This window comes from Leptonychotes weddellii, chromosome 3 (assembly GCF_054177405.1).
Source record: "Leptonychotes weddellii isolate Sample4059 chromosome 3, ASM5417740v2, whole genome shotgun sequence".
In the NCBI taxonomy this organism is placed as follows: Eukaryota; Metazoa; Chordata; class Mammalia; order Carnivora; family Phocidae; genus Leptonychotes; species Leptonychotes weddellii.
In genome coordinates this window covers 71522886-71549099 of record NC_138371.1, presented here as the reverse complement: position 1 = coordinate 71549099, position 26214 = coordinate 71522886, and the positions used below count along the sequence as shown (strand labels likewise).

At 36.9% G+C, this 26214-nt stretch overlaps 2 protein-coding genes across 3 annotated transcripts in view; both read right to left on the bottom strand.

Moving 5' to 3' along the window:
- Positions 1 to 555: 555 nt before the first annotated feature.
- ARL5A (ARF like GTPase 5A) lies at positions 556 to 7774 on the bottom strand. Its single transcript, XM_081814449.1, has one exon. The coding sequence runs from the start codon at positions 7456 to 7458 to the stop codon at positions 6919 to 6921; it is 540 nt and encodes a 179-aa protein (XP_081670575.1). The 5' UTR covers positions 7459 to 7774; the 3' UTR covers positions 556 to 6918.
- A 5839-nt stretch (positions 7775 to 13613) lies between these two features.
- The window catches only part of CACNB4 (calcium voltage-gated channel auxiliary subunit beta 4), a 137239-nt gene continuing 124638 nt past the window's right edge, over positions 13614 to 26214 (bottom strand). For both annotated transcript variants that reach the window (XM_081814453.1, XM_081814455.1), the window contains 2 exons: positions 20468 to 20653; positions 13614 to 18252 (listed from right to left, as the gene is read on the bottom strand). In XM_081814453.1, the coding sequence (XP_081670579.1) occupies positions 17992 to 18252; positions 20468 to 20653 (447 nt within the window). In that variant the 3' untranslated portion in view covers positions 13614 to 17991. The remainder of the gene's footprint in view (positions 18253 to 20467; positions 20654 to 26214) is intronic.

Genomic DNA, 26214 nt, shown 5'->3' with positions numbered 1-26214 from the left:
TTCATCAACACATATAAATGAAACACCTATTACACACTCAGCACCGTGCTCAGCACCGAGAGATATAAATTGGTAAACACAACAGTCACTGGCTGTCCTGGAGCTTACCTTCCAATGGAGGGGAGACACACATTATTCAAATAAGCATATGCATGGAGGTGATGCCTCTTCCCCAACTTTTTTCCTTCATTTTTCTTGTTTACTATCAACCATTCTCATGAATGTTCACTTTAATAATACTCATTTTAAATGACCGGACTTTTCTCACATTTTAAGACAAATTAATTACATAAATTGGTCACTATTTATCTGGTTCATGTCCAATTCAAATATCCAGAAGAAAAAGATAGAAAGCTTTCCATTTATTATCTAAGTTCCATAAAAAGTTTCCTAGAGAAGGTCAGGACAATCTTTTTGTCATTTGCATAATGCAGCTATCATATCTTTTCAACTGCCCTGGCAGATCCCAGCCCTGGCCAGTAAATAAAGCTACTATCACTAAGTCTAAACACATTCAGGGAATAAATCAGAATAAAAACACTGACAACACAGACGTGTGAATAATAATTATAATTAACCCCTTCTAAAAGAAAAGGTATATGTAATAGTACATAATAGTAACAGTTTAACCCATTTTTTTTTTTTTTTTACTCAAAGCATAAAGCAGAGACAACACTTTATCCCAGGTTAACATGCAACTTAAAAAAAAAAGTTAATATACATATTAAACATGGAAATTCACCAGTAAAACCTTACTTATTTTTCATTTCCCCCCAAACATATCTTGACATAATTCCTTTATTTCTTAATAAACAAGGCCCTACCACTGGTCACCTGACCAATATCTTACATTTCTGGAGCTTGACAGTTTAGTGAGTTATGGACATAAAAACACTGTTACAAGTATAATGAAGTAACACATCTGCAAAGCAGCTGATAAGACTGCTTTACCAATGGAGAGGTCCCTATTCCAATCTGCCCATTCCCTCCCAACCTCTGCAAAAACAGAAATATTCTCCAGCCATCCATGAAGTTGTCTTGTCAAGAAAGACCTGAAACATTATTTCCCTAGGTGTCTAACACATCAGCAGCGATGAACTATAAAAGCACCCAAGTGCTCTAAGATCCTTACTTTTTGGAATATTCCTTGAGGGTAAAATTTTCTTATGATACAGAGAAACACAAGTTCAAAAAACGATAAAGAGAGAAGACAGATTCTTCTGCCTCTTTGTGCATACAAAGCTTGACTCAAAACCTTTTATCATATTAGAAATTCCGATACAACAAACCTAAAAACTTTCAGAGGTTTTTCCTAATTCCTTCTTGTATTAAATGTGGCTTCAACTACGTCAATATACATACAGCTCAATTTGCGAGGGGCAGTTATACAAATAGACTACTTGGAACACATTTTCATGTAGGCTTCTCTAGGAAAATACAATAAAGAAGGAAGACTATCTTCAAGAATATGTTATATTTAAAATCAATACTGTTAGTAAGATGTATTTTAAGCACAAATTAAAATTAGTATACATTTTTCTCATCTCTAGCAACCAAAAGAGCCCTGCTTAGACATAATTAGAGCTTCCTCCTCAATGTGTTATCTTGAACTTAATTAACCCAGAAAAGATTTTTAAAAGTGCTCTGCAGGTATCACCTCCTCTCAAAAAAACCATAGAGGGACATAATCTAAGAAAAGGCTATCCAATCTAAATGACTAGTTCAAGCAAAAATAATTAGAGGAATTCTGTATATCACCAATGTAAGAGGTTTTGGAGAAGAGAATAGTATACAATTATTTAAAATCATGTACACATTTCACTTTGCATGCAAGATGATCTAAAATATAAACACAATGTAATTGTAAATCACTGAAAATACAGTCAAGTCTCTGCCCCCAGAATTTAGAGTCACACTCTATGGTCAGAAAAAAAGGAAGGGAGGGAGGGAGGGAAGAAGGGAAATATGAGAAACATAATAGGAGTCTATCAAATATTTTAGTTTGTAAGTAGAATCTAAACAAAGAGGAAGGATTTGGGCATGCACACACACAAAATGGATCAAGATCTAAACAATATGATCAAAATTACTAACCACTAAGTATGAGAAGAGTTAAGAGGCTACTCTTAAATAAGCGATAAAGTTTCACTAAGGTTTTAAAACACACAATATAATTTTCTGTGTGTGAAAACTATTTTTTAAAAAACAGAAACAGGGTTCAGTTTTCTAGCCTCTATCTTAGCAAAAGGGCAACAGAATATTTTTATTAGGAAAAGAGAAAAAATGGTTTTGCTCATGTTTCCTAAACTATGGTTTGTTATCTAGGTTTCTTCTGTTTTTGTTGTTTGTTTTTTTTTTTACTCAAATAAAGCACAAACTGTGACTTAGAAATTCTCAGGGCTTTGTCACCAGTACACCAAGCACATATAATACCATAGAAAACACATATACTTTATTAGATGGACTTAAAATCCCACACAAATTAATTTTAGGCACTTCTTGGGTATAGACTATGGGAATCTTCTTTCAAAGAACAACGTATCTAGCAGGCAAGACCACAGAGTTTAGTTTTAAGAACAATACATAACGACTAGACAATTGATTTAAAAAATTGCATAATTAACCCAACTGTATCCTGTTACAATTTCTTCACAATTCCACACACCACTTTAGGGTTTAATAGAAACAGTAATTTTTTTTTAGCATCCAAAGTCTAAAATTTTTTTTTCCTTTATTTCACCAATATGGTCTTGAAACTATCACACATTCTTTGAGGGAGCATGAGATAGAAGTTCTATTTTTGTATAGGGTGAACTTTAAATCAGTACTTTCTATATTGTATCTACATCTATACAGATTCAACACATGATGGCTGACTTTGATGTCTTTTAAAGCCTATTTCAACAGGTTTATTTTGCAAAGACAGGCTTCTCATTACTAATTCCTTTAGACATCTAATGTTTATTTGTGTTCTTTACGTAACTATGAGGAAAAAAATAGAATGTGGGCAATGGTTTTAAGGATGTCTTTGGGGTAAACACTACATATAAATTTGGTTTGGCATCTTCTTCTAACTCAAGTTGTTTGCACAGGTATCCTCCAAAACGCAATCCATTGTTGGTAATGGGAAGATAAAATACACGTAACTTCATCCCTTCCATGCCTAACTAGCAGCTTAAGGAGCTGGCAAAGTCTAGGTAGTTCTGTTATCTTTCTGAATCTACTGAATCTACTTTTCAGCATATGAAGCTAAAACTAAGAAACATTAATATGTTAAATATAGTAGGATTTTACTACTGGCATTTATATGCTGTATATACAGCAAGCCAGTCTTCTGATGTACTCAACAACCCTGACAATACTCTCTAATGAGCAAAGTACAAATTGATAAATCAAGCCAGTGGTGGGGAGATAGCAAAGAACTAGAGAACCTACTTAGAAACTGGTGGTTTGGGGAATGATGGCTTTAAGGCAAAGTTTAGAATACCTCCAGGATTGAGTAACATACCTTCACTGATGGTGAATGAAGATACAGGGGAGCAAGGGATGGCTGAGCTATGGGAAAGCTGATCTGCAGCAAGAAGTTCTAGATATTTGGACAGTTGGGAGGGGTCAAAGATAAGTCATGCAAAGAAACCTTGTCTCTACCCAGCTTTGAAAGAGGGACTGATGACAGGATACAACTGGGTAACAGAGAAGATGACCCCAAAGTCCACAGAAAAATCTGGGATGTGCTGTTATCCTCTAGATACAAAGTAGAACACACTACAGATACATTCCCAAAAATGCCTGCAGAGAAAACTAGAAATCTAGTTGTTTACAGTTTTTCTATTTACACTAATATAAACAGATTTTGAGGTTGTCTGTACTGTATGTGGTTGCTGTGGTCACAGCAAGAAATGTAAAGTGCCTACAAGAGAGAGGACAACAGAATCCCATTTCTAGGCATCTTAATTCTATACACTGAGACAAAAAAGAAAAGAATATCTCAGGGACTTCCTGCCTTTCCTCAAGCTCCCTATACTTTTCTGTAACTACCTACTAGGCACTTCTTAAAGGCCAGAAAACAAACTCTTCTATTTCACGCCACACTTCTAAAATCACTTTATCTGCATTAAAAGTGCCAGCCAGCAGTGCTAAAGCACTTTTTTTTATTCTTAAGGCAAAATGTCATATCCCATACCCACTTTCCCCTGCCCCCCAAACCACCTGCCTTCACTGTATTCTTTGCCCATTATAAGAGCCAAAGAAGATAGAACTGAAAACTTTCTAACTAGACTCCTCAATATAATGTGTAAGATATACTTTATAAATGCTATTATCACAAAATTAAACATATTTAAATGCTTATAGCATATGGTTACTTTTACCAAGATATCAAGAATAATTATATGACTTTCAAAATTAATATCAAACAAGGATATTCAAATCCAGCCACATGTACAGAGGTATGAAGCTTTGTTCTTTTCAAAGGTGAGCACAATGACTCTAAACAAGATGGTTGTTTACACCCAAAAGTAGCATATTAAAAACCAAAAGCACTGCCCTTTGCTTACTTCTATTTAAACTGCATATAAATTGCCAGTATGACTACTCATGAGACTCTCCATCATATTTGGAAATAATACTGTTAAAATTATCTTGATGTATATTCATACATGAATTAAAATTTTTTTGTCATTGTAATTTTGGTTTTATGTACAAGCGTATAGGTACAACCTTATTTCTAATGTTTAGCCTAGAAGGTAGAATGTAACAAAAAATCATGTTTTGTAAATGTGGTATAAGATTTCATGCATTCTCATGATGCCATGTCAGTCACCTACCACACTAAACCAACTGTAACAATGTAGTGCATGCTTTAAACATCCAGCTAAGGATAAATTTTAGCCAACACCCTGACGAGAAGGGCAAGTGCTGGTACAGCACTGAACTGATGCGGCAGCAACCCACAGGACTAAGCCATGACTATTCAAACGAAAAGATAAAAAGGGTAAAAGATGTGAATTTGCTGGACTACTTCACAGAATATTTATCTCAGATGAAAATGCAACATCTGCAAAATAGATTTGGGTTTTTAAGGGAGTTTTTAATATAAAACAAGTAATTCCTAATAGTGATTTGAAAAGGTATGAGAACATATGAACAAATAAAACTTAGTAATTTAGAATTTACTTTTGTAAAAGCAAGTTGACAAATATTAAAATGTTATACTTGCATTATGAACATTGTAATATAAATATAAAACACAAAACATCCACTGTTAAAAACACTGATCTCCCATGCCTGACTTGGATTTAGATATTGAGTATATTTTACAGAAAGAAACTTTCAAAGTTTTGTCAATGCTTGCGGTATATACTATTATTCCTCATCAAAATCTGCGTGAAATCTAAAAGGCTGGTATTAAAAGTAGTTATTTTTTTTCTTCAATATTCTAAAATATGCCAGTTTGGATCAGCCTTCAGATTTTCAGGGCATGAAACATATACAAAGAGAGTACCCAAAAATATGTTTGAACACATTTAGGATAAGTTTGCTTACAATTACAACAGAAATACCTTCTACCTTCATATCTTTCCATTTTCAGTGAAAAAAAATATCCTAAGCAAACATAAGATATTTGGGGCCAAGTTACTTCTTTGTAAAAATAATATATCATGTTGATCAACTTTTAAATCAAATTCTTAAAAGCACTAAAAAAAGTTTGTATCTTATAATCGTTAATGCATTCATGTGGTGTTAGGAAGATAAAAGAAAACATATAGAAACAAAAAATCTCAAACTATCCCAATTCTTAAAATGAGAAATTTTCAAATTAAGAAATAACCTTTGTTGTTTAAAAAATAAGCTTTTCATCTCAAACTCCCTTTAAATGATTGACATATAATTCAATACCTAAGAAGACTCTAGGTAAATTATTTGATTAATATTTATAGGGTGATACTTCTCTGGGTAGACATATTTTACACAACAGCTTCCCATTAATGTTGGAAAAAAAATCACCTGATAATTTTAATCACAATTAATGATTGATTAATGGATTAACAATTTTCTCATTTAGAGAATTTAGAAATTAGATGGCACAGATCCAATAAAGGAAACAATCTGGTAATTGCTCAACGTGAAATTCTGTCCATTCATAATACTAAGCCAAAAATCTGCAGAGACTCCACTCCGTTGGATTACATGTTTTCATGTATGTAATTTGATCAACAAAAAATAGGTACACACTGTTGAGCTTTCTTCTTTTTTTCTTTCTTTTTTTTTAAGAGCAGCTCAATGATTTTGGGGATTGGTCAGTACAATACAGAAAACAAGGGGCAAAGCACAAAATGGCACTTAACACCAATGCCAGTACTCATCTCATTATGATTATTAACAAAGGATATTATTATTTTTTGTGTTATTTGCTTTTCCTTAGAACATAATCAAAGCCATAAACTTGAATTTGAGGTATATACACAATACATACACAACCTTATGCAAAATACTTTTCGTAATTAACATTAATTGGAAACTGAGTATCTGTGCTGATTTGTATTTTGACTTAATGGAACACGAAGAGAATAACATTCAACTAGGGAGGGTTATACTGACAATAAAGCTCTTAAAGTGAAAAATGTCTTCCTCTCCCTTTGTACTTACCACAGGCTATACAGTGTCCTGAGAGGATTCATTATGAAAAAAATAGCAATCACAGCTTTAAAGACCTTGCTTTGGAAGGAACAATGAGAAAGCAGATTGGAAAGTGAGACTTCATCTTTGTTTTCAAACAAGTGGTCTTAATTTTTCTTCTTATAGAAAAAAGTTTAAATCAGTTTATTATAAATATATCTAAACCATTAATTTTTGCAGCTTTCAGGTAAAGTCCAGCACTTCGTTTATACAAAGTCTGTGAGAAGAGGTCAGTAGAGATCATCTAATCTTAAGTCGTGACATCATCCATTCAAGTCCTTGGCATAATCCCTCGCCAGTAAGAGCACAGCATGCCTGGATATGCCACTGGTGATCTTTAAGAGACGTTAGTTTCAAAAACTGGGAGATTTCTGCTACAGTCATGCATTCTTTAACATCTTGTTTATTAGCAAAAATCAGCAATCCAGCTTTCCGTAGGTCCTCATGGGCTAACATTTTATAGAGTTCTTCTCTAGTTACAGAAATCCTTTCTCTGTCTGTACTGTCCACAACAACTATTACAAACTCTGTGTTAGTATAGTAAGTGTTCCAAGAAGAACGAAGAGATTCTTGGCCACCAATATCCCACATTAGAAAACGTGTATTATTAATCACGATTTCTTCTACATTACTTCCTATTGTAGGTGATGTATGTACAACTTCATTCATAGAAAATTGGTAAAGGATGGTAGTTTTCCCTGCATTATCCAGCCCAACAATGATAACTTTGTGCTCCTGGTGATTGAATAGTCTCCATATCCTGGTGAAGAGAATTCCCATTCTTGGGCAGCGGACCCCCCTCCAGCCACCCGGGCCGCCCGGCCTCCCCCGGCTCAGGCTGAAGGGGAGGCGAGAGACGCGCCGGAGCCTCCGCCTCTGCTGCTGCTGCTCCCGCGCTGGCCGCCAGTTCGCTTCCTGGGAACCGGAGGGAGGCCGAAGGCCAGGGCGCCCTGCCGCGTGCGAGGCCCCGCCGCTGCCGCCGCGGCACTCGCCTGGCTCGCGGACATCGCCGCCGCGTTGTCTGCGACGAGCCTCGCGGGCCACCGTCCTCCCCCAGCTCCTCTCAGGCGGCTGCGGTGGTGGCGACCACGCGGGCGGGGGAGGAGAGAGGCGAGACGGATGGTACGCGAGGGCGCAGGCGCGCGGCCGGAGGGGCGGAGCCTGGGGAAGGGCGCCCGCTTGGCTCTCTCGTGTGTGTATAACCAGGTGACCTGCAGGCTGCGGGACTGAGCCCGGGGCTCGAGGTAGTACGGGCTGCGATTGTGACAGATCGCTCTTGCCTGCTTGCTTTAACGTCCTCGCCAGTTTTCTGTTTTTCCCTGCATTTCCTCGACAGAGCCATAATGTAAATATGTTAAATGAGTGCCTAGTGCCCATCCCCCATCTTTCATACACACTACACCGAAAGTTCCACGTCTTGCCCCGCAAAGACCTGGGGTTCTATGAGGGAAGCTTTACGTCTCTCTCAAACCGCTTGCCCCTGACATCTAGCTGAAGCCAGTGGCATTATCTACACAATCACTTAACAGCAGTCGCCTTATGAAGTCTTTGTACCTCAGGACTCTTCCCTCTCCAATCTCCCTCCACTTTCAAGTCAATCTTGCCCCAAGCAACGCTTTTGATCAAGTTCCTCCTATATTAAAAAATCTGTGGTGGCCAATAAAACTGCGCAGGAGAGTCCAAATACCTTAGATATTCCTTTTTCTCCAGAATATGGCCCCAACTAGCCTTTCCAGCTGCAATTTCCATTATTCCAAACTGGTTAAACAGCTGGTCAAATATTTTCTCTGCCCTTTCAGTCTTCTTGCCTGTACACCTAGAATAGCTATGTCCCATGCTATGCAAGTGTCACAGTGTATTTAATCAACCCTCTGCTATGGGATATCTAGTTGAAAACTAGAAGTGAATCATTAGGTCAGGTGATATCAGACAGAGTTCTACTTCCATGTGTTATTTTTTGGCTAGGCCTCTATTTTCACATATGGAAAAGCAATGGGTTTGTCTCTAAGGTCTTTCTTTGATTCATCAGATAATCTGATAATTAGTCTCTAGTCTTGTTAAAGGCAAGAAATGGGAAAAAAGAAACTAAGGTCACTTCTCTTTCACAAAGAAATCAATCAAACAGCTCCATCCCCTTCTATTCTCCTGAACCTTGGTAAAAAAAAAGGAAGAGAAAGAAAGAAGTGGGGAAGCTATAAAAGGCATTTTGGACTCTTCTGACACTCCATCCTCAAAAGCCAAATGGAATTAAACGAAATCAACAATAAACTACATATTTTCACCCCACATCTACTAGCCATAAAATATCTTATCTCGATATATAGAAAAATACAAGTAAGACCCTGAGAATCTACAATTCTTAACTGAGCTAGAAAATTTGTACCTGTAAAGCAGAGGGCAATATTGATGACTAAAACCTGTCTCTTTCTGAACAACTGTGCAAGAAAAAGTCCTTTTTTTCGGGGCTTATGGCTGAAAAGCCAAAATTAGAGGAGACATATGAAGGGAAAGAAAATTACTATATTAATCCATTTTATGTTATGTTTATATTTACATAATAAAGTACCCTCTAGGCTGTTTAGAAAAACAACAGTATTGTTTGCATAACTAATTTACATCAACTCTTTAATATTTCCATTCTTGCACACTGCAGGTGGTGCTTTTAGCAGCTCTAAGACATTTTGCAAACTCCCCACATATCTCTGTCCACTTATTAGATAGTTGTTGTATCCATATTAACTTGCGAAGTAAGGGCTTGGTCTCCCAGATTATTTTCTAAGTGCCATAAAAGGGGAATTTGCCTAATGCAATATTGTCCAAGTATAGGATCTAGGGATGGAATACAAATTTGGAACTACTATAGAAGTAATTGGAAATGTTTGTTGAGTGGTATGAAGCTATTTGTGAAAACAGACTCCTTATAAAATTTTTTAAAGACTAATTTATCCATGATTATAGTAGTGTGCAAAATGTCATTAAAGAGACTTCTACTTCCAGGTATGAGAGAGTAGATGGTCTAGACTTACCCTCCTATCATTAACAAATAGGAAACTGGACGAAATATAGAAAACAACTGTTTTCAGATGTTGGACAACACACAGCACAGGATTGTGATCCCTGATAAGAGACACAAGTGAGATGAATCTAACCATTACCTGGATTTTCTGCCTGGAGGCAATTCCTAGCCAGTGACAGGGGCTGGGAACTCAAATTGAGTCTAGCATAGCAGCCTCCTTGAGTTGAAGATGTAGATCAGTGTTTGAAGAGATCAAGGTAACTAGAATTTGTGAAGCAAAGCAGCTGAAAGGAGGGAACTATACAGAGAAAAGCTCCAGAAACCCACTTAGGTTGAGCCAGTGAGTCTTTGCATATCAACCTGTACCTGTAGAGAAACCCCTCGGGCATGGCCAATAACAATTTCTAAGAAAAAAACAAATACCAGAGAGCTGTGAAACATCATAATTCCTAGAGCTCACGAAGGGCCAGGAATCATTTGGAGTTCCCTTCAGTCAGAGTGAAGAGTACTCACTACATATATGGGACATTCAGCAGATACCCCAGATACCTTAGAAGAGGAGCTATATTAGCCTAAGAAAAAAGTCCTACTCTAGACCAGTCCTAAAGGAGCTTCAAAACAAATCTTGACAGCTCAAACTCATCTACGACTGCCTGTCAAAACCAGTCCAGCATTCTTCAGAGGAATACAAGATCAAGTCATCCACAATGGAAAGTTTACAATATCTCGAATCCAATAACAAAATTACTGGACATGCAAAGAAACAAGAGACTGTGACCTGTAACCACAAGGAAAATTGCTCTACAAAAACAGATTGAAGTACAGGCAAGTCAAGTGATTGCTCCAAACTCATAGCTGGTTACTGCTGGCTCTAGGCTTTGAAGACAGGCAAGAGTTATAGCCTACAGTCTAACCACTATTACTAATCTGCATGTTGTATGACAGGACAACAGGATGTTTCTCCACAACCCATCCTAGTAGAAGAGATGTGTTGATGACCAGAGAGGTGGCTTCAGGCATATGGCCAGGTTGATGGAGTCATTGCATTGAGCTGCAATTCTTCTATTTGGGAGTTTCAGATTGTTGGTTGAAATGCCTTAAAAGATAGGACAGCCCTATATAATATTTTTCCAATAACTGAAGTATCATACATTCAGTCAACATTTACTGTATTCCTGGCATTGTTTTGTATGCCAGCTTAAAAGCATTTGATACATGTATTTTTAGATAAAAGTACTTTGCAGAGAAAAGTTACAATGATCTTTGGTTTCCTCATTTGTAGTTGGGTCTAATAATCTATGCCTTGTCTATGTTCCAGGATGGTCAAATGGATTAAATGAGATAATGTTTGTGAAATAACTTGGCTGCAGTAAATCACTGTGTAATGTTAATGCAATGATAATGATCAACATAGTACACATTTCTTTTGAACTTCTTGTGCACTGCAATGAGGAAAAGTCAAAGGCCAATCAAGTCATAGCATGGTCACCTGACACTGAGCACATGAAATATCAAGTCATAAGTTATATGCCATCCATGGAATGCTTATGGGTACAGGATACCTTTGGAAACTTCTGATAACTCCTACATTAATCATTTAGGGATTTCTAGTTTATCTAGTTTCTTTTTTTATATTGTATTTGATCCTATTTGCACATATATTTTAATATAGTCTATTTTGGGTGTGTGTATTTAATTTACACACTCTTCCAAATATAATACTCTTTTGTAATAACTCATAGCACCTAGCAGAGTATTCAGGAAATCATCATTTAATTGAATCTGTGTCGTGAGAGTAAATGTTTAGACATTTTTTTCCTGCAAGAGGTATAGGAACATACCTCTAGAATAATATAAAGAGAGGTATAACGCTGGTTTCAGTGTTTTCTCATTTATTATATAAAAGAAAAAATTAATGCAGTTGGTTTGTACACATTTAAATTCCATAGAACAAATCCATAGAAATTAGGATACTCTATGCATGCACTCTGCATTTTCTTTGTTAAATGTTTTTGTTCACAAAAATAACAACACATTTTTTTTCTTTTTAAAGCCACTAAAGCAGAGGGAGAACAAAACATGCAGCACTGTATACATTTGCATAGTATATTTTACCCAGCATGCCTTGTAGAATGCTACACATTTACCTATATAAGAAAAATAAAAGGGGGTAAATTATTAAAATATATAACTAAAATTTAAAGAAAGGAAAAAATTATTTGACAAAGGCAATATTTTTTTTCCACTTTGTACCTGGAGATACAGCAATAGCTTGGGATATCAACAGCCTCAGAATAATTGGTAAAATCTTTTTACATCAACTTGCCTTATTTATTTTTAGTTTTAATAAAATTATGTTTTTCCCTCCCGCTACCCCTTCAAAAAAACAAAAACAAAACAGCTAATGGCTTTAACTTATGTTTCAAAATAGTATTCAATAAAAAACAAATTAAAGAATCCCTAAATACTTTACTTTTTTGTTGTTGTTGGGACATCTTTATTTATCATTCTGACTTTAGGCTGTGAAAAATATAAAACATTTCAAACATGTCCAAAATTTAGAGGAGCCCTATGAGCTCATTTGCCATTACTTTTTGTAGCTGTTACTGAAGGAGCAGAAATAAGAACAGTAAGTATAGTATGAGTCTTATCACAAAATAACATTTAATAAATTTTATGCAAGGGAATAAAATAAAATAAATTACATCCACAGATTGCAAGGCTATGAAGTAAATTGCTGGAAAAGTATCAAGCAGCAAGTTAAAAAGATGGTAGATGAAATAAATCTGATAAAACTTAGAATTAAATCTATATACTTTTAAAAAATACGACTGCCAAATTTAACAGTGGATTTTGTTATAAGTTTGTGCTATAACAAATGTGCTTCTTTCTCCTCAATCTATTTTCATATTATTGGCAAAATATATATCTTTTATAATTTTGTACTATACAATATATGTTTTGCTACATTATTTTTCTACTGCTAATGCAGATAAGAAGTAACAACATAGATTTATTTTGGCAATAAAATGTTTTCATTTTAATAACATCCCAGAAAATATTGTAAGGCATATGAAAAATAGTATGCAACAATATAGCATTAATGATCCTGCATCTTCGATACATCCCTTATGCATACAGAATTCACACTGATTTCAGTTAAAAGTGTGTGAAAAATGGCATGCAAGTAGGGCAAGAGTGGCCCCTACATAAATATAGCCATTTGTTGAGAAATTTGAGTGTTCAAAACATAATCAGGAACACTTACAAAATATTGAAAAGCTAGAGGCCAGCCACTTTGGGTTCTTACGTAGTTCTCCTTTTAACTTAATAATTTTCCAAGAGGATGCATCAGTATACTCCCCAGACCAGTCTAAATTCATTAGTAACATTTTCTACCATCTCTCTGCAAACATTTTACATACTTCAAAAGAAACAAAGGAAAGTTTCATATGTATCTATGACTCTCCAACACTCTTGCTATTCACTCTTACTTGTAAGTTTCTCATGGTAAGTGGGAGTTACAGCCCTTGTTCAAGTTTATCTGATGAGATAAATTTTCTAGTCTTCTCATACTGTCCCTCAATTATAGGAAGCATTTGGGATTAAACCATCCACAAGTAGATAAAAATAGTTGCTATAAGAGGGGGTATTTCATTCGAGAAATTTCATTTTAATAAAAGAAGAAATCTTTAAAAAGTAATTTTTGAATGTTGTAGCTCTTTGCCCATATAAACCAGTTTAACTATTTTGACTAACTTGGCTGTTTAAGTCAACAACAAAAAAGTTATCCTTGTTGTCTGCTGACAACTACTATAGTATTGACTAGTTTGATCATAATTATGTAAAAGAGGTGGCCTGTTCTCTGTCCTATAGACACAGTTTGAGTAAGTAACTTAGTAACAGAGTATTAACAATATTTAAAGATATGAGGAACGAATAAAACAAATTTTATTACACAATTTGCTATAATGTTTTCATTCATATAGTCATTCAAAGATGAGTTTTATATAATTAAAAAGGAAACATGCAACATTGTCACGCAACACAAAGGCAGAAATAGAAAAGAAATAAGGGGTACAGTCCCATTTATTTAAAACATTTATATGAAGTTTGCTCCAATGACATGGGAGTCCAAGATAATGCATACCCTTACATAGGAAATGGCTAACTGTCCACAGGAGACATTAAGGATCAACAAAAGTTGAATTTCCAAACCAGCTGCACTTAAATATCAAGTTTTTGGATCTACTCTTTAGGCTTAGAGCTAGATATTGTAACAAACTGCACACAAAGGCAATCCCCTTGCAGTCTGTTTTGTTCCCTATGATGACCGATTTCTTAAATTAACCTTGTGTCCTGATAAACTGTGAACCAATTCAAAGAAAACTCCACTAACATGGAAGAAAAGAAGGGTGACAAGAGTATTTTGGAAACAGTTTAAAATTTAAAGGGAATGTATATTTTAAGAATTTATGCATTTAGTTTTGCAGCTAGGTTAGCAGTAAGAGTAATAAATCTGATTACTACTTATTGAAAAGTGTTTTTCTCTTTAAAGACAGATTGTCTTCTCTAGAGAAGAGGTAGTATAAATATTAATATATAGGGCAATTTCTACAGTGGCATTACATCATTTTTATTTTTTAGCAAATACCAAAATAAAATTGTATAACTAAAAAAATACACTAGCATGCAAATTAAGGTTGCCTAGAAACATTCTTGACTGACATCCTGGGTCTCCACAACATTTTATGATATGTTCATTCAAGGGTTTAAATTTACAAACTATCTTTTGGCATAATTTCCTTCTCTCCCTCCCTTTCACTGCCCTAGCTTCCTATTATGAATTTTAAGGCCCCCACACAAAAGACAAGTTCAAGTATGCAGGTATGAAAAGTGGTTAACATTCCAAAAATACATTTTGCAGACAACAACAATAATAATTAAAGTAATTAACAAATTATTCAAAGGGAACAAATAATTTTCTTAGAATTTGTTTTATATTTAAAAAATTCATTTCATTAAGGACTAAGTGCAATGACATATCGTCACATAATTAAGACTCTCTTATTAGGAAAGACTATCAGTCTAAATTGTTAATTTCAATTTTGCTTTCCAATAGAACTGTATAAAGATAAGAGAGAATCATCAGTCATTTATAAACATTTCCAAGTGTTGCTTTAAATATTGGAGTAAACAAGATAACATTGTTGATTATAATACTGGAGTCACATTATAGCCTTGAGTATTAACATCAGGATTGACAAATTGCATTCTCTTTTTTCCCAGAACTACATTTTCACATTGTCACATGAGTCTACAGTGTTACATGTTCGCAGACTAAAATTACAGAATATGTAACTTACATATTCTGATATTACATATACTGAAGTTACAGAATATGTGATTTATACAAGGTAAAACGCCTCAAAACATTGTAAGAGTTGTTTCTCCTGCTTATCATTTGCTATTTTGAAATAAAATAAGTTAAAAACAAAGTATTTGTGGAATACGTATTTTTTAAAGTTGCTTGATATGCTTGGCAAAAATAAAACTTTCATTTAGTATATATCTGTATTTTAGTATCATTTACACAGTAAACTCTAACACTTAAAAAAAGGAAACTGTATATCTCTTATTTATTTGGAGAAGATAAACTTATTACAAAAGGAATGGAAAAGAATATGCCAAATCAAAGTAAAATTTCAAATATGTCCATCAAGAAAATATACTATAATTATACCCTTTCCAAGATTGTTAGCTTTTGAATAAGAATGCAAAGCAAAACAGGTACAGACACTTGATGGTAAACGACAGATTGGTTTTGTGCACAGATATTGAATAGACCTCTCTCTTTATCAGCATGACATGGAAGACTTAGAAACAAGGCTTTAAGAAGCTTTTAAAAACAAGTGCTTTTTAAAAATTGAAATAATATGGTAATCTTGCTGACTAGGAAATATAAGTAAATGCTGTTGCAGCTACCTGCCATAAAATGTAAATATCTTAAAGTAGTTAAATGACCAGATTGCTAATGCTACTACAGAAAAAGCTGAACAGCTGTCTAGTCTAAATTTATCACCTTGGTGCACTCTTTGCAATTAAATACTTTAATGCACACAAACAAGAAACCAGTAAAGCATATAGAAAAATGTTTTGGCTAATGTTTTCTTTTTCATGCAAATATGTGCTGTACATGTAATAAATATATTTTCGTTTGCTGGAAAATGCTCTTCTGTGCTCTAACAAAGTATTCAGTAATGGCAGGTTCAATGTTTATTAAGGTGTCTAATGGATACAGGTCTTTCACATGTCTTAACTGAAAGTTCTGTAAGCTTCACTAGATGACAAAAGAACCTCACAAGTCAATATCACATGTTAACTTTTAGAATTTACTGAGCCCATATTTTCAATTGTATCAAATATGTGAGATAACTTACATAATTATAGGCATCCTCATCATAGCTAAACAGGTTCATAATGGAGTATGCACAGTGAACAGGAGGGGAGGGAATGTGGGAGGTCGTGATGGGGTTCAAGATATGTATAACTAATCAAGAATATGGAATTTATTTTTATAGTCAGGAAAATTATTTAATGGGTGCATGCTTTGAGAGCGTAAATATTGAAAGGCGTGGGAGGAAAATAAGGTAATAGAAATCAATTATTATTGTTTTCCAAATATAGGCTTCATGACATGTACCAGTAGAAAGGGATTTTTATGCCTCGTCCTACTGGGGCTTTCGAAAAATTCATGCATTGTGGACTTTTAGAAACAAGAGTCTTTTCTGAAAGATATTTGTGTATTGTATAAAAGGGTCAATTTCAATAATTCCTTGAATCATAGTGCATCTAAGGCTTCCTTGATAACATAAGACAGAAGGTCACCAATTCTGTAATTTTAGCCACTCGAAAAACTGTCAAGACTTAACAGGTGAAGAGGAGTGTTCATTAGAAATAAGGCAGCTCAATCTCCAAATTCTTTGTAATTCTCGACAATAAAAATGCTGTAATTTTAGTGAACAAATATACTCTGAATCTGTGAGTTTGCTTTTTATTGCAAGCTTTTAAATTCATCATTTGTTTTCACATTTTTCATTTAATCATTTTGTATAAACGCAGCTTTCAATATCAAAATTGAATGTTTCCATGTAAAACAAAAGTCCTTAGCATGACTATAAAGAATTTGGGGAAGGGCTAGAACATTCATATATTCAAAGACAGAGACTGAATGAAGCAATGGAAAGATATGCAATTGTGCTGGCAGGAAATACAGGCCCATGTTTGTGGGAAGTTGGAGAGATGAATTCCCACCTGGAGATGTTTAGCTTCGCACTCAGGAGGATCTGTGCCCATCCTTACTGTCTGACTTCAGACTCCTGGATGTATGTAGTTGTGCTCAGAGAGAGGAAAGGGGAAACAACACCCCGTTTTCCATGTCCCGTGATCAGCTATGATTGGGCTTCTCTATATTATTCTCTCTCACTGCTAAAGAAATTTTGAGGTTTTTTTTTTTTTGCCAACTTCAAACAAGCTAACAGTAGGGACTAAACAAAAAGCAAAACACTTTGAATACAACAGCTGTGCCAGGAAAGAAACAAAAATATTAAAATCTGAGGAGAGCGTATAATTTCTGCATTAATTTGAGGTGGGTTTTTTTGGCACTATCAATACATTTGGTAAGTTTGAAAAGCCATTCTGTCAACATTAACATATGTTAAAATGTTTATACAGTCCAACTTTAAGTGTAAATTTAAATTCCAGCAAATAAATACCATACCTGGTTTTGGCTTCTTTTGGTATTTTGATTTTCTTATTATTAGGTTTTTGGGTTTTTTGTGTTTTTTTTTTTTTTTTTCAGATTTTTAAATTGACTGCAACATGCTCAAGTAGACTTTCTAGTCGATTCGCCCAAATTCCAACAGGAATTGGTTTATAAATTGGTTCCAACTGGAACTGGTCATTTGGAATTTCCAGCATGGGAAATTATTTTATATGTGCCTTGATAAATACCCTAAATTACAAATCAATGTGTCTAAATCTAATGAAGAAAACAAAAGGTACTGTTATGTAAATGCTGAGCTTAAAAATATCTATATGACTGGGCATCTAATAACCATCTAGACTTAAGGGCATAATGTACTTTTTTTTTTTTGCCCCTTATTTAGCATCAAATGACAACAGCCCATAAGCACAGTAAATACTGTGCTGTACTTGCCAAGTTAAGATGATTGGTTTATCCTAGCAGTGCTATGGCAAATTGTCAGCAGATGAATTTTTTGTTTGCTTCTGCAGACTCAAAGCCTATGTCGGGAGTCATGGCTATATCCCCCAGGCGATCCTCGGTTCCTATGGGGTTTGTATGTGTCCTGGTATGAGTCAGGGTAATCTTCTTCCACAAGAGGGTAATGATCTCGGCTATGCTGGGAACTGGAAGACAAGCGGTTCCTACTCTTCCGAGCCCGTTCATTGTGATAATTTTCATCAGAGGTCATTAGACTTCGTCTTTCAATTGGAGAGTTCTCCGTGGAGTGGTTGCTGTGCCTCATACGCTGACTCTAAAAATATCAGATAGTTCATCGGTTACATCATGTCAGTTTCATTCATCTAGAAGATGTAAATGTACGTAAAACAGTAGGGTCTGTACAATAAAATGCTAAATATCTGACTTAATAAAGCATTTTGATGCACAAATGGTCTACTCAAAAGATCTAGTCTATTTTATTTGGGGCACAACATGCAAAGATACGAAAATGCTGATAGTTTGTGAATTTAATTACAAGATGCTACACGACTATGCTTCCTATTAAAAATAGAAATTTGAAAGTTAACTGCTGAATGGAACTTAATGTATCTATGAAGACCTAATAACTCCACTTCTACTGCAAAAATGAGGATCATTTTACTATTGGGAAATAAGTTAAAGTTCAGAATAGCGTCTGCTATTTTATTTCTCTCTTGAACTGATAAAATCTTTCTTCCCCTGAAGTCACACACTTCACCTTTATCTAGCTGAATGTTCCTTATACCTTTTAAAAATATTTTCGTGCAATTATGATTTGTGCTGCCCGTAAAATAATGTGTTTGTTTCTTCATCATACATAAATGTTAAGGCTCTCAGCAATATTCTTTCCAATGGAGTATGCAATAATTCTAGAGCTGGCTAACTGATATTTACAATTCTTGCTTCCTCCACTAAAATGTCCTGCAAAAATTATCTTCAGATATAAACTAAATTCCTTTAATACCATTAATTGAAATTAATACCGTCAAACACTTATTTGATGGCTCAGAAACTGTTATTCAACATTTTCCTTCAAATCATGGGAAAACATGTATCATAGCTATGTCTCTCTACTTAGGTAGGTCACCTCAGTCAAGAAGCAGGATCCTGATGAAACCAAGGACCCATATACATTTCCTCTAAGGGACACTCACCTTCACACAGCAGGAAAATCATTCAACGGCCACAGCCGGTGCCTTTAACCCCAGCCAGGAGTCTAACAATTAAATACCCAGGATAAAGGGCATCATGTTAACTCACGTGAAACTGGGAGAACCCCCCTAGGTGGATGTCTTAGAGGTGATGAGTCTATTCATAAACAAAGTGCATTTCACTTCTACCTACGTTAGAGAGCATATTGCTTCATGCATCCATTTCTCATCCCACCATGTACAATTTAGAGCCAATCCAAACTAGTCAGTGGAGATACTACACTTGGCTTAGCACACAGGCAGTGAAATCAGGCAAGAGATGGTCCTGGTGCATACAAATATACCGTATATTACACAAGCACATTTCCCATGTTCATTTCCAGCCTCAAAGCTATTCGTTTATAGGGCAGTTTTTTGTTTACAAAGATGAAATTTTGCAGCAAAGTAATACAGTTAGAATAGCGTTTCAGAGAGTGCCCTTTCTCAGAGTTAACTCTACGTGATCTACAATTACGATTATCATTATAACCCACGAATATAAAACTAGTCATGATACAAGAGGCCTCAATTGACTATGTGTTCCTTAGCTAGCTGTGGGTTGGACTCCATTCCAGCAGGCTCTTGACAAATGGTAAATAATAATTGATTTAGAAAGGCAAAATTCACTTTGGATCATAATGTCTCTGGCTCGTCACACCTAGCCCTGAGTGAAGCACTAGAAGAGCAGAAGAGAAAGCCTCTTCCTCCTGCACTTGTCCCCAGCCTCCCTAAAGGACACCTGCCATAGCCACTGACCAAGATGGACGCCCACACAAGAAAACTCAAGGATCTGTCACTGTTTGCCAACACAGTGGGCTCGACTCATGTCCACGTTCTGTACTGAGCAAGCTAGGGGACAGGCCTGGCAGCCTGTGGGGCAGGATTAGTTAAGGGCAGTCAACAGGTCCATCTGCCCCAAAACATCTTACTTAGCTTGCCATGGTGTCTTACACTGCCACCAACGTATAATCTTTAAGAAGTGACCTGGAGAGATAATGGGCAGTTGCACTGAGTAGGGAGTAAGTATCCTGGTAGAGTTTAGACACAGGAGGGATTAATTTGTCTAAGTAAAAGTCATTATACATTAACAGAGAGCAAAGTTCTTTGGCAACGGCCACTGTGGGTAACTTTGCCTAGGGTAGACCACGGTGAGGTAATATTTTGGATTTTTTTTTTTTAATATAATGCCCACCCATGTTTCCCTCTTCAGATTAAGGATAATCCAGTTTCATCCCAATCAAGTTCTCTGCACAATCTTCAACGTAAGGCTGTAAAAACATGGGTGGAAAGTGACAATACCTGTAATCCGGAAATTGCTGTGGGATATGGTGAGAGCGCAGTTGAACCCAAATTCCTCCCGAGCAGAGGGGTCATGGGGGTGCTACTGGTTGTGTGGGCAGCACGCCAGTAGGCTTCAAGGTACTCTCCCAGATGTTCACATGCATCTTCCAGCTGATTTTCATCCAGTATGACATCAAACATTTCCTGCAGATGACAAGAAAAAAATCCATTTTGGGGCGCCTGGGTGGCTCAGTCGTTAAGCGTCTGCCTTCGGCTCAGGTCATGGTCCCAGGGTCCTGGGATCGAGCCCCGCATCGGGCTCCCTGCTCCGCGGGAAGCCTGCTTCTCCCTCCCCTGCCCCACCCTGCTCGTGCTTTCTCTCATCTCTCTGTCAAATAAATAAATAAAATCTTTAAAAAAATAAAATAAAAAAATAAAAAAATTTAAAAATAAAAATAAAATAAAAATTATTAAGACTCCAGCTAGGGGCGCCTGGGTGGCTCAGTCGTTAAGCGTCTGCCTTCGGCTCAGGTCATGATCCCAGGGTCCTGGGATCGAGCCCCGCATCGGGCTCCCTGCTTGGTGGGAGGCCTGCTTCTCCCTCTCCCGCTCCCCCTGCTTGTGTTCCCTCTCTTGCTGTGTCTCTCTCTGTCAAATAAATAAATAAAATCTTTAAAAAAAAAAAGAAAAAGAAAAAATCCATTTTACTTATACCTCAGGTTTTAGGCAACGAAACCTAAAATTCCACTTAATGCAGATAATAGCATTTCTAATATCTAGTACCAAATATCACTTTTGAGGGGCTGGACTGGCAGTTTCTAAAATTAAAGTCAAGTGAGGTGCTGCACAGTTAACCAAGTGCAAATTTGGACATTGACACGAAAATGGGAGTGCTCATTCAATGCTTAGATCTTTCATTATTTAGAAGAAAAAGATGAGGTGAGTGTACAAGTATTATATGTAGAATATAGCAAAAACATTCATATTTATCCACAGATTTATCCATAGAGCTCAATTACACTTACTTCAGAATACAAGAGAAGCAAGTTAATAGCATTGAAAGAGGAGTTCTAAAAACGTTTTGGGCAATGACCATATCATTGGAACAAATACTTCATCTTCCAAAGTAACTATGTCGAAGGGAATAACATTTACTAAGATAATTTTCAGAATGCCTGTAAAAATGTTATCTGTCTCATGATAAAATAATAGGGAAAGAAGATTTAGGATTAATACTAGAAAACCACATTAAGGTGATTTCTGCTACCAAAAGATCATTGTGTGAAACAGTTAAAACAAGGACCAGGAGTATTTAATCGTGGAAGGAAGGGGTGTCATACAGCAAGTGTCTGGTATCCGTGTTTCTGTCAGTAAGGATTCTGTCCAACATCTGGCCTATAATCAGGAAGTGTTTTTCCACCCCAAAGGAGCAAAGTGGCACTTCAGAGTCACTGCAGTGTGGCTGGGAACACAGACAGGATGGACAGTCAGAAAACAGTGGCCCCTCGCAAAGAGAAAAGCCATCCCATAGCTAAGGGAAATCACACTCCCAACTCCAAACAGCTGGATTCAAACCTTCCCTCTCGCACCATCACTGCCACTCCCTACCTCCTTTTAAGCTCATTCTGCCAAGATAAGAACCTGCCACTAATGAATCCAATACAGGGTTACTGCCACCAGCAATGCTACTGTGCCCAGATTGTAGGTTCATGGCAACTGGACAACTATGAGTTGGTGATAGGTTAGCTGACTCACTCTCCTCGGTGTGAGGCTTCCCTCAAGCAGAAGTCACCATGGAAACCACCTCTTTCCCAACATTTACTATTTGAATGTTTTCATCACATTGATCTCTACTGAACATTTTGACCTTAATTTGCAAAGCAGTTTGAAAGTCAGTGAGAAATGTTTAATAGTGAGAAATGTTCAGCAACTAGGCATAGAATAAGGTGACTTCAGTCCAAACTGATTGGTATTTGAGAAGACTCAGCCAATTCATGTAGAAACCTTTCCCGGGCACCTGGGTCAGTCTATTGAGCAACTGGCTCCCGATTTCAGCTCAGGTCATGATCTCAGAGTCGTGAGACTGAGCCCTGCGTTGGGCTCTGCGCTGGGCGTGGAGCCTGCTTAAGATTCTCTCTCTCCCTCTGCCCCTACCCCCTCAGGAGAAAAAAAAGAAAAAGAAACCTCTCCTCTTATTAGTAGATTTCAGATTTTTTTTTGCATATTTTATTTATTCATAAAATATTTACTCAGTGCCTATTTTGTGCTAGGCATTGTTAAGTATACCGTGGCAAAGAATACAGACATTGTCGCTATGCTCAAGAAACTCCCCTCTTCTAGTGGGAGACACAAGTATTAAAATCCTTAATACTCCAAGTCACACTGGGACTTTAATTCAGAACAATTAAAGAGACTGAGCCAGTGAATGTTCAGAGCTGCAGCTTTAAGTTCGGAATTTAGGAGGAAGCCCAGAGACACAGGTGAAAGTCGAACTTACGAGGGAGGGGAAATTATAAGTAAGTCAAAGAATTCTATCTGTAGAGGGAAGAGAACAGATAAAGAGAAGACTCAATGGGAGAAAGAGACCATGTGGCCCATGAGAGAATGGGAAAAGAGCTGGTTCCTACAGTGTCAGTCAACATATACCCTTACGATAATTCCCCTGTTCCACAAAAGTAACTCAAGGGAAGGGCGCCTGGGTGGCTCAGTTGGTTAAGCAGCTGCCTTCGGCTCAGGTCATGATCCCAGGGTCCTGGGATCGAGCCCCGCATCAGGCTCCCTGCTCCGCGGGAAGCCTGCTTCTCCCTCTCCCATGCCCCCTGCTTGTGTTCCCTCTCTCACTGTCTCTCTCTCTCTCTGTCAAATAAATAAATAAAATCTTAAAAAAAAAAAAAGTAACTCAAGGGAATTTCTACCTCTGGCCATCAAAAGCCCCCAGCCCCCGTTAATGTAACCCATCAACAGGTACAGACGTCGGATCTGAGAACTGTCCCTCGTGCTCTGATATGAACTTGCATTCTCTGACAGCACTGCAGCACTAACTTGAGTGGGACGAGAACAGTCCCCCCCTGCCCCCCCCAGAAAGAGTATGCACAGACTCAGAAAGATGACCCAGGAAGAAGGATGACACTGGGCAGCCCAGGAATGAAGGCCCACTCTGTCAGCCACTGCACGCTAAAACTGTTCACAAATTCTAAACTGTATATGATTTGGAGTCTGTGGTTTATATAATTTCATTTATGTTAACTGTATACTTCACTTACATAGGTCTCATTCTATAATGTGGGTTCTCAACAACATGTAGTCTCAAAACCTCTTTTTTTTGCTTTCATAAAGTCCCAAGTGAAAGAACCCTCCAAGGACCCCTGGACTGAGGGTCCAGACTATTACAGTCAGGACCACTAAGCCCAGAAAGGGAAAAACCAGGTAGGCAGCCCCCACTAAAGGGTATTATTTGAATAATGTTTATATCCACTTCACTGTTCCACATGTTACACGGTCATTCTGCAGATACAATTAAACATACACTTTATTACAAGTCATTTTAATAAAGTACTCCTCTTTGCCAATGGACAGAATTTGTACCTATCAGCACATGGCTATTTGCTCAAGCCTCAATCATTTCTAGGAAATGATGCTTTTGCACCTGCTAAAAAGACAGCTGTATGATGGAAGATGATTTGAAACTGCTCTTATGCTTTCAAAAGCACAGAGGAAAGCAAATTTCAGCTTCTGAATGAATACTGACATATGCGTCTCATTTTCAACTAAGAAGAATTTCACAGTCTGTGTATCTGTGGCAATTTTTCTTTTCAACTGTTTAGGAAATAACACAGCTGATGAGACCAGAGTGTTAGAATGTGAGTATAAGGGCATACATTTTTAAAAGAAATTATACATGAAATTCAAAGAGAAGCAGCCCCGTGAATTATGCAAATCAGCTTTGCCAATTTTTCAAAAATTTAAAGGTTCAAGTCTAATTAGTTCCTTACTGTGCAATACGTGAGACCTCCAGCATGGGGTTTGGATTCAGACAGCTATCTAATCAGCGGCAGAGGGTGTGGGAAATGGGACAGTCACAGGCAGGAGAGAGGGACCCACTCAATGATAGCATGCCCTTGGTGAATGCCGAAGATAGGGGAACATGAAGCTGTTTGCCAAGCTCTGCCACAGCAAACACCTCTGACATACTGGGACGGGGTATTTTCTTTAGCTGAGGTGGGCAGAAATAGCACGGCTGCTAAAGTAAATACATCATGAGCAGAGGAGTCAAAACAAACTCTTGGAAAACCAGGCACAGCAGGTGCCTTTTCTGGATAAGCTTGTTGGGCAAAATGAAATACTAAAGCATTATAAATATAAGAACAGTGAAAACTAGGCCTCCAGCTCACCCAGTGGTTCAGAGAACTAGACGAAAGGGACCAGGGAAAGCAAAGACTGATGCTGAATTCAATGGAAAGGAAGAAGATCTGCAATAGCTTTTAAGAAAATTTTAAGTACTTAACGATCTGTCTAGTTGTCCATTCACAGAGCAAAGTTTCCCGGAGAAGGCACCCGAATCAAGGCTGATCCTGATCTGCCTGGGACTGAGTGTTTTGGGGTACTTCGGACTATCAGTGTCCAAATCTGGAAAATTCGGGGGGGGGAGTGGGACAGTTGGTCACCCTAGTTTTTACAGAAGATAGAGCACTTTTCAGTTCCTACGTTGAGAATTGGAGCAGGTTCTGTTTATTTCTTTTACATTCCTTTGGGCGGGGAGATACTGAGACAGAGTGGACAGGTCTTTCTTTATGACTATGAAATCCATCCTTTCTAGCATAGAGGGGAGGGTCTCATGAAACCTAACATATAATTTGTAACATGTTTTATCTAGGATGTTGCTATTGAACATTTCCTAATAAAAAGTTTATAAAACTTAGAAATTAATTTTGCAATTTAATTTTAACTTTTTTTTTAAGTTGGTGCATTACAGAATACTAGCTAGGCATGAGAGTAAATACAGATAAACTCTCCCACGGGATGTGCGTCACTTTATATTTATTTATTGTGCATAGATAAAACCTCAGGTGGGTCATCTTTCCTATTTCTAAGAGGAAAAAAGAAATAATAGGGGTAAGTACACTTTTATTTCTTTGCTCCTAGAATATAGAGATCCTGAATCCACTACCATTTAAAAAAAAAAATGGCAGATACAATTCAGTAAAATAAAATGGCTGAATGACAAATATGTAATGCTAATTATAAAATAACCAACCAATGTTTCTTTCATATTGCAAGTGCATTCTTGATATTATTAAAGCTTTTGAAGTCCTGAGTACTTAACTCACTGGTCAGCTAGTGATGGGAAACTGGATGTTAAATTAAAAGAATCTTGAAAGATTTAGGAAGTCTTACAGGGGATAAAAGAAAGCCTACCAATATTATGGGCTCTAGCAGTTCATCTCAGGCAGTTTCCAACTTTAATAAGCTGAACTGGAAAAGACAATCAGAATTCTTGCCACTAATTTCAGGGGCAAAACATAAAAGCAAAGAATATCAATGACTTTGATCCCTTGTAGTTCCTCTCTTTTTTTTTTTTTTTTTTTAAAGATTTTATTTATTTATTTGACAGAGAGAGACACAGCGAGAGAGGGAACACAAGCAGGGGGAGTGGGAGAGGGAGAAGCAGGCTCCCCGCAGAGCAGGGAGCCCGATGTGGGACTCGATCCCAGGACCCTGGGATCATGACCTGAGCCGAAGGCAGTCGCTCAACCGACTGAGCCACC

What these genes read in the sequence shown, in the direction of transcription:
- ARL5A (XM_081814449.1), bottom strand. Translation starts at nt 7,458, where the DNA reads ATGGGAATTCTCTTCACCAGGATATGGAGACTATTCAATCACCAGGAG.